At 44.7% G+C, this 9,470-nt stretch overlaps 1 protein-coding gene across 1 annotated transcript; it reads right to left on the minus strand.

Annotated features, from left to right (window-relative positions):
* Nucleotides 1–911: 911 nt before the first annotated feature.
* On the minus strand, nucleotides 912–2,353 carry LOC133212678 (basic helix-loop-helix transcription factor scleraxis-like). The gene is made up of 2 exons (XM_061354366.1): nucleotides 1,994–2,353; nucleotides 912–1,849 (listed from the first exon to the last, which is right to left on the minus strand). Exons 1-2 carry the CDS (start codon nucleotides 2,351–2,353, stop codon nucleotides 1,790–1,792), a joined length of 420 nt encoding a protein of 139 aa, XP_061210350.1. The 3' UTR covers nucleotides 912–1,789.
* Between the last annotated feature and the right edge of the window lie 7,117 nt (nucleotides 2,354–9,470).

A 9,470-nucleotide genomic window follows, 5' to 3' on the forward strand; every position in this document is an offset into this window, starting at 1 on the left:
CAGCAATTTAAAGTTTCCTATTAAAAAAGAAAATGGTAGAAGCCTTCTAAACCCAAAATACTTTTTCTCAATCCAGGAAAATACGTATTTTAAAGAGTGAATAAACTGGTATGATGTCAAATTGCTGGAACTTTGCTTCTGTATTTTTCTTGATCAGGATTGATTGATTTATTGCAGGTGCTGTAGGTAAAAAAGATTTTTCTTCATCATGATGAAGGAAAGGTGGTCACTGTGTGGGGGGACGGGAGAAAGAAAACTAAAACCGTGAAGCATTATGTGAGAGATATACCAAGATTTTCTTGCTAACTTCTTCATAATAAATGCCAGAATTTGCTTTGCACGTAGTTAGAGGAAGAAGAGAAAATACTATGCAGAAAGTGAAGTGAGCAATGCAGTCTTGCTTCCACAGTCCTCACATCTGGGTAAAGCAGCAAGGCTGGCTGGAGAACTGAACAGATGGCAGATGGGGAAGGAGAATAAGACAAGCCTTCTTTGCAGTCCTTCTCCAAGTGGTGCAGTTAATCATAATCATAGAATCACAGAATGGTTTGGGTTGGAAAGGACATTAAACATAATCTATTTCCAACCCCCTGCCATGGGCAGGGACTCCTTCTGCTAGACCAGGTTGCTCAAAGCTCCATCCAACCTGGCTGTAAACACTGCCAGGGATGGGGCAGCCACAGCTTCTCTGGGCAACCTGTTCCAACGTCTCACCACTCTCACATGGAAGAATTCTTCGTAATATCTAATTAGTTAGCAGTTAGCAAGCTTTGAAAGAATACAGAGTGCCTCCCAGAGTAACAACTTCAGATTAATTAAGGCCTAATTAAGTATAAATAGCTTGATTTTGCAATGTTTTTTATTGTTATCTCTATACTTAAAAAAAAATAATCCACTATTACTAGGGTTTTAAGATTTTAGCCTGCTATTTCACGAATATCCCAAATGGAAAACATAACATGCATATTTGCCTTTTAGACTTCCTTCTAAAAGAAAAAACACATATGAGTTAATAAACTGAAGAGAGATAAATTACATCATTGATGTACAGGCACAGTTTGGGAATCACCTAGCTGATGGATAAATGTAGAGAGCCCTTGGGAAACCCTCCCTCCCCCATGCTTGCCAGGTTTAGGAATATCCCACGCTATTTGAAGGAGTGGCACGACTTGCACCACTAGTAAAAGAGCATCGCTTACGTAGTGCTTCTCCACTTTCCTGTCCTGGCTATGGCCCGGGTCCATGCACCACTGTGCCTATGTGTACAGCAGACAGGGGTGCTTTCACTGTAAGTTTTCCCATTTTCTGTGAACACCTTAAAATACTCTACCAGCATTGTTCAGACCTCTCAAGTGTGTCAGCTGTCGGTATCAGGCCTCAGCCCAAGAATTAGTGTGCAGCTGGAGGAGTGGGTGGCAGCCTGGGTTGGGCTGGAGGCAGCCACCATGACACGTTCGTGACAGCTTCCCCGACAGCAGACACTGTGTGTTTGGAAGTTCAAGTTTCATCATGTGCCACAGGTTTAGGAGACATCAAGATCAGGGCTTGGCTGCTTAGGTTTAACATTTCTGGCACTAAAATAACTGCTACACCAGGTGCAACTGTCTCAACAGTGTTCTGTTTCAGTGGCAAAACACCCTGAATAAACCTGTCACAATGTGAAACAAAATGCATAGGCTTCAAAAGTAACTCTTTTAGGACCGTGTTACTCAAATGTAAACATACAGAACAAGTGCTGTGAGGTTACCCTGAGCAGTCGGACAGTCAGCGCAAGATGGGTTCAAGGTTCTCAGCCGATGCAATGTCCACTTATGGCTGGACCAGGAGGTGGCTTCTCTTCTTCTTGGTGCTGTGCCAGAGATGAAAAGCACAGGTTAGAGGGCACTGAAGATGCTGTAAACCCTAGGCTGGGACAATCCCAAACCCACAGTGTAGACTGAGAGCCACCCTCCCAGAGCAGCACTCCCCAGAGTGGCAGTGGCTGGGCCCTTACCCGCTTCCGCTGCTCACTCAGGCAGAAGGTGCAGATGGGTCGCGGCGCGGCGGTGCCTGGCGGCATAGGCTGCGGGCAGGGCTGGGCGGCCGCCGTGCCCTCGGCCTGCTGCAGCAGCAGCACGTTGGCCAGGTGCGCGATGTAGCTGGCGGCCAGGCGCAGCGTCTCCACCTTGGAGAGCCGGCGGTCTGCTGGCCGGGTAGGGATGAGCCGGCGGAGGGCGCCGAAGGCCGCGTTGACGCTGTGCGTGCGGTCCCTCTCCCGGGCGTTGGCCGCCGCCCGCCGCCCCCCGCCGCAGCCCCGGGCCCGCCGCCGCCGCCTCCCGCCGCCCGAACCCGCCGCCCCCCCGCCGGCCTTCATGGCGCCCTCCACCGCCCCGCCGCCCCATGACTTTTATGCGCGGCAGGTGCCGCATCGCCCCTGCTCGCCGGGGCCCCGTGTCCCGCCGGCGGAGCGGCGGGTCGGGCTTGGCGCGGCTGCCGCTTTTAGCCGGGGGCCGCCGCCACTGCCACCTGTCGCCGTGGCCGGCACCAGCTCCCCCGCGCCTCCACCTCCCGGGGGCTCCTCCGCCGGGCGGCCGGAGGCCGGTTTGTGCACGTCCCGGAGACTTGTCCTTGCCGGCGCCCTCCGGCCGCGCTGGGGTGGGAGCCTCGAGGCTGGGACGCTCCTACTGGCACTGCTCTCCACGCCCGCCAGCGTGAACGGCCCTTCTCCTGGCACAGGGTGCACGGACAAGCTCTTACGGGCTTCACCATTTCTGCTCCAGCTGTGTACATGTGTGTGTATGCGTATATGTACAATGTGTATGTACGTGCATATATGTATGTAGATCTATATGTACATGCAGATGTATGTGTATATCTGTATTAGTTGGAGAGGGCTGCTGGAACAAGCACAGGGGTGGACTTCATTACCTCCCCAACAAATGCTAGACGCACTTACAAATCCAGTTTCTCATTCTGTTCAGAAACTCTGCTGCCTCAACCATTTACTTATTAAAAGGTCATCACAAGCACTGGTTGATTACACCTCTTTTCTCCATAAATTTTGACAGCCTGTTGGCACTCAGAAACTCATGAAAGGTCAAGGTGCAGGTTTTCTCAAATGAGTCGTCTCTACCTGATCAGCCTTGACTGGCTGCGGTTTTTTTATGGTCCCAGAAGCTTATCTGTGGTGGTGCTGTTGTGTAAATATTCATCCTTCTTCCCAAATCAGGGCTGGATTAGCAGAGTCATATCTCTTTAATTATGGGTGCACACACTTGGGGCAGACAGCTGCTTTGACATACTTGGCTGGGAGTCATGCACTCTGAAAATACAACTGGTACCCACAGGCAGGGCCACATCCCTCTCTGCCCTATGTTCAGCTGCTGGTTTATGTTTGTTCCACTTTCCCTGTGGGCAGAGGTTGTAAGCAAAAATTGACAAGCAGCTCTCCATGTTAGCTGGTTGCAACTGTACCATACCTTGGCATAAAAGCAATGTGATTTTTATTTATATTACTTGGGAGAGAGAGGGGGAAATATTTTTGATTTCCCATTGGACAGCATTTTTGATATTTTTGTGAGTTCTGTAAGGAACTATTGATGCAATAAACTTAGTTCTAGGTTGAGGCAGTGTGATAGCAAAGGCTGCAGAAATCCGAGGCTGGGTGGGCAGGTGTGTGCTGTGCCACTGATCCAATCCAAGAGAAGGATTTCCTTCTTTTGGAGTACAGAGCAGGATGTGGCCCTTCATCATCAGATGCTGGGGCAAGCAGTGTCCAAAATCATGCAAATGATAGTTTTCCCTAGAGTATGTGAATATAACTGTATCCTACTTCCATAGCGCTAATAGCACTATCTTCTTTCTGCATAATCTTTTAATAAGTAAATGATCTAGAAAGTTCTGTTGAAATTTCAACGCTTGGAAGTGCTGCTTTTAGTTTCCTGGGAAGTGATGTTCTGAGGTAAGCTTGCATTATTTCTTGTGTGGGTTTCTCCCATTTAGTATATACAGTATTTCTACAGTGAAATTCTAGCTCAGTTGAAGTCAATGACAAAAATCCTGTTGACTTTAATGGAAACAGGACTTCACCCTTTATATGTTCTGGTAGCTGAGCTGTGCAGATAATTGATTGTTTGTCAGACTCAGTCATTTGCTTACCAGTGTTTTCCTGTCCTTAGCATTTCAGTTTCTTTGGGGTTTTTATTACTGGAAGTAAAACAAAACACAACCAAACTCCCCAAACAAAAAGAATCCCAAGACAAAACTACTAGTAGTATTATCAAAATCAGGATTTATGGATTAGTGGTAAACTAGAAGAATGAGAAAAGGAATAAGCGATACTTGGGAAGAAAATGATGCTGTGTCTGCAGAGGAAAACAAAGCGATTTTCACTGACATTACAGCAATAGCTAATTCAGGGGTTAAGGACAAAGGGGTGACTGAATCATTCTTCCTCTGTTTCCAAGGCAGTTTGAAAAATTAGAGCAAGAAATGAGGTGGTTTTTATTTTTTCTATTTCAGATAAGGAGACTTGTAAAAGAGCCAAAATGCTGGGGACTTTAATTACGAGGTTATTGATTCAGGTAACATTTATGCAAGTGCTAGAGGGAGCATACTCCTCAAGGAAGGTGCAGTAACACAAGGTTGCTCTTATTTTACAATTTGCTGGATTGCTAATAAGAATCAAGAATGAGGCTGCATGAATGTAAAGCAGAAGAGCGGGCAGTATTTTGTGTGTAGTAGTAAGGTTTTGCCTGATATTTGCATTTGTGCTACTCAGAGAAAAGTACCCGATGTCCATTGTAAGGAAGCATTTAACGATATTTAAAAGACTGGAAATATGAAGTATCCAGTTGATACAGTTGCTAGTATTTCTTTAATTTGCCTTTATTTTTTGAAGAACAGTAGTAATAGGAAGTACATAAAGGAAAGAAGGATTTGGAAGAAGACAATTTGGAAAAGTTCTGCCTATGAAGAGAGCAAGTTAATTAGAGGATAACAAAAGAAAGGAATCTAAATAAGAGGCCCAGAATGTCTGTGGTCACAGCCAAGAAGCCTTCTAAATTTATTTCCATTAAATAGAAATTATAACCCCAAATTACTGCACCTGTAAAAAAAAAAAAAAAAGGCATTTAGAGACAAAAATGCCTTTAAAAAGCAGTACTTGAATGTTTACAACATCATTCTGTGCCTGAAGGTCAACTGCAGTTAGTTTCTCTATTCAAGAGCATAAATACAGCATAATTCTATAGACAGTTTTTTTCTATTTTGCATAATTGCTCATAGAATTATAGAATAGAATCATAGAATAGTTAGGGTTGGAAAGGACTTTAAGATCATCAAGTTCCAACCCCCCCTGCCATGGGCAGGGACACCTCACACTAAACCATGTCACCCAAGGCCCTGTCAAACCTGGCCTTGAATACCGCCAGGGATGAAGCATTCACAACTTCCCTGGGCAACCCGTTCCAGTGCCTCACCACCCTAAGAGGAAAGAACTTCTTCCTTATATCCAATCTAAGTTACCCCTGTTTAAGTTTTAACCTGTTACCCCTTGTACTATCACTACAGTCCCTAATGAAGAGTCCATCCCCAGCATCCCTATAGGCCCCTTCAGATACTGGAAGGCTGCTATGAAGTCTCCACGCAGCCTTCTTTTCTCCAGGCTGAACAGCCCCACTTTCTCAGCCTGTCTTCATATGGGAGGCGCTCCAGTCCCCTGATCATCCTCGTGGCCCTCCTCTGGACTTGTTCCAACAGTTCCATGTCCTTTTTATGTTGAGGACACCAGAACTGCACACAATACTCCCAAGTGAGGTCTGCTGCTCTGAATCTCTTCTCTGCCCAGCCTGTAGCTGTGTCTGGGATTGCTCCGACCCAGGTGTAGGACCTTGCACTTGGCATGGTTAAACTTCATGAGGTTGGCATCAACCCACCTCACAAGCGTGTCAAGGTCCCTCTGGATGGCATTCCTTCCCTCCAGCGTATCAACCGAACCACACAGCTTGGTGTCACCGGCAAACTTGCTGAGGACGCACTCAATCCCACTGTCTATGTCAGCGACGAAGATGTTAAACAAGACCAGTCCCAACACCGATCCCTGAGGGACACCACTCGTTACTGGTCTCCAGCCGGACACTGAGCCATTAACCACAACTCTTTGTGTGCGGTCATCCAACCAGTTCTTTATCCACCAAGTGGTCCATTCATCAAGTTGATGTCTCTCCAATTTAGAGACAATGATGTCATGTGTGACAGTGTCGAACGCTTTGCACCAGTACAGGTAGATGACATCAACTGCTCTACCCCTGTCCGTCAGTTCTGTAGCCCCATCATAGAAGGCCACCAGATTAATCAGGCAGGATTTCCACTTAGTGAAGCCATGCTGGCTGTCACCAAGCACCTTGTTGTTTTTCATGTGCCTTAGCATGCCTTCCAGGAGAATCTGCTCCAAGATTTTGCCAGGCACAGAGGTGAGACTGACTGGTCTGTAATTCCCCCGGTCATCCATTTTCCCCATCTTGAAAATGTCGGGAACTTCACCTGACTACCATGATTTTTCAAATATGATGGCCAGCGGCTTAGCAACTTCATTTGCCAGCTCCTTCAGGACCCATGGATGGATTTCATCAGGTCCCATATTTTTCAGCCTTACACCATGGCACTCTTCTTGCCGCATGCCATGTTTTTGAAGGACTATGCTCTTCATTGTGTGTCTGCTCCATGAAAGCCATTAAACACACCCATTCATAGATATGTATATTTCCTTATGCAGTGTTGCTTACATGTATGAGAGGGATGTATGTGTTGTAGGCAAAAGTAGCACAGGTCTGTATTATGGATATGAGCCACTGTCTCTGCATTAAGACCTACTGGTTTGTGATTTGGCTTTGGCAAATATTGCCATGGCCAGCATTCAAATCAGAGATCAGCCATCCATGCCCAGAAATGCTTCAAGTGTCTTCCATGCTCCTGTCCTCACAAGGGAGGAATATTGACCAACCCTGAATTTTGGTGGTGTTATGAGTGCATGTGTGAGCTGTTCTGCCTCATGAAGAGGCAGCAGGCATGAAAGCTATGCAAGCTCATCTGGAGTAACCCACAGAACTCCTGTTCATGCATGTATATGTTAATATCCAGGATACTTCTTTTGGAGTGCTTACGTGATAAAGCAGGTTCATGATATATTTCAGTCACATTTGACAGATTCAAGGGAGAGTCCAGCGGGATCTAACAAAGCAAAACAAATAGATGACATGGATGGCTGGAAATGTTGACAACGGTGAGAATAATGCATTTGACAGAATGTTATTCATTATGTCTGTCTGGGACTTTGACTGTCTGTGACAACTACTTCTGTCCTTCACAGAAGAAAACAGGATGATGCAATTGTCATTTTTATTGCAGTTCTTAATAAATGTGACTGCCATAAAATATATGTTGATCAAAGAATCTTTTAAATGGCATTTTACCCCTGTACAGGTTTTCTAAGAGAATGTTTTTAAGGAGAGAGGACTGAGAAGCAGTCAAAATATGGAACAGTCCAAGAGATTTTTTTTTTTTTTTTAGAAGGAGGACTTGCACAGAGTGTGTTAAATGGGGAAACGTTCAACATAAGGTGGATTTAAGGCTTCATGTGTTTAAGTCAAGTCAGGCAGGATGGTGAACCTTCTGGATTTTAATAAATATCCTCCACACATTTTGAACTAGCAGTGCCTGGGTAGGGTAGAGCAGGACCAGCTCTGCCTTGGACTGCTGGTAGTTGATTAATGATGTAGGATCTTAGAAGTCCCTTCTTGGTATTCTACCCAGCCTGATTTAGCATGACACTTATCTCTTCACTTGCAATCTCTTCACTTACAATCTGTGTTCTTCATCTGAATTGATCTGTGCTGTGATTCGCCTTTGTGTTAATGAGTTTTCTGTGTGGTGGAGTGCTAGAGGCCTTGTTAAACTGCAGAGACATCCTGCCTACGGCATTTTATGTATACACCCACTCTGTTACTCCTGACAAAAAGAAGCTGAGTTGTTTATATTAAGTTTTTGTCAAAAAAATTGTCTTACAGTAATTTTCGCTGCTGTGGCTGCCCACGGAGGAAAATGTAAATATATTACTCACCTGTTATTTCAAAACCATTTAAACTTGCCAAATTTAAGTGGTATTTTACACGATTCTGCTGATACTCTCAAAGTTGTTATTAACTGTCTCAGAAGAAATTTTTGATCGTGGTTGCATTCAGCAGAAGGATGAAAAGGCATATTCGTTTCTTTGTCAAATTGAAATGATATGAGGACAGTATACCTGCCCTCGGAAGCAAAATGGTTTGCAAGCAGTATTTGTGCTGAGTCTTTCTTGTTCATTAAAGCTCTCCCCTCCTCCTCCCTTATTTCACTGCTGATTAAATTTGTCCTAAATAAGCTTCACTGGCAGTTGGTGTGATGTTGTCTGTAACATTCACCTGTGGTGTGTGGTTTTGAGGGCTAAGATCCTTTGCCAGTCTGTTTGGAAATTCACATGTCGGTGGGAATCCAGGCCTCTGATGAAGCTGTGTTTGCTTGTGTCTCTCCGCATAGCTGGCTGTCTGGATAGAAGGGACCCTTCTACCATTCTGTCCTTTGCCGTGTGAAGCTGTGCCTCAAACTCCCACTGCTGAGGTGTGCTCTGATGGTTTTAAAGGCACTTGAAGAACCATCCAGCACAGCATCATGGACTCTTCAGACTTTTCTTATGACAAAGTACGAACAACTTGTGCTCTCTCTGCTCGTTTCCAGGTGCTGTGAGTGTGATGGTCAGCCTGTGTAATGCCTTACTATCCCACGTTCCATAATCTTGCCACCTTCTCAGAGACTAATGGTTTGCTAGGTCTGTTTTGCAATGTCTTACATTCCAGGCTCATCAGCCTGGATCACTAATGGAGAATCTTGTTTTTCTGGCTTCCCTGCAGTTTTCTAAGTAACTGAGAAGTATAAGAGTAAAATGTATGTTATTGAATAAGCATAGAATTGTCGTACAGACCGGTGGCACACAGACCAGTGTTGTTTGTGGTTTTTTAATATTTTTTTATTGAACTAAAGCTACTGAAGAAATGCAACTAAATTTAATAATTCAGTTATAAAAAATACTCAGCTGCTGTAGTAATGAACATGATCACGAGATGTAGAATCGTCCACTTGTGTGGAACAGCTATTGCAAGCACTTCAAAAGTATTGTGATTTGATTTGGCTCATCTTCCCCTCCCCATGATTCCTAGATCTCACAAAGCAAGCTTTTCTTCATCCTCGTAGTTTTACAATATCCTTTTATGAAGAGCACTACACTGCACAAGATTTTATAGATACTTTAAAGAATGTATTTTCAACAGTTTTTTTCAAGTGCTTAGAGCTGGCAAATATAAAGATATCCAAAACCCCATAAAAGAAATATAATTGACTGTATAATTACTGGAGCTTCTTCAATATAACTGCAACTGAAATTGTTTGTATCATTGCTA

The sequence above is a fragment of the Neopsephotus bourkii genome, unplaced genomic scaffold, assembly GCF_033783945.1.
Source record: "Neopsephotus bourkii isolate Nb327-2 ecotype Australia unplaced genomic scaffold, CSIRO-AGI_Nbou_v1 NB_730, whole genome shotgun sequence".
Lineage (NCBI taxonomy): Eukaryota > Metazoa > Chordata > Aves > Psittaciformes > Psittacidae > Neopsephotus > Neopsephotus bourkii.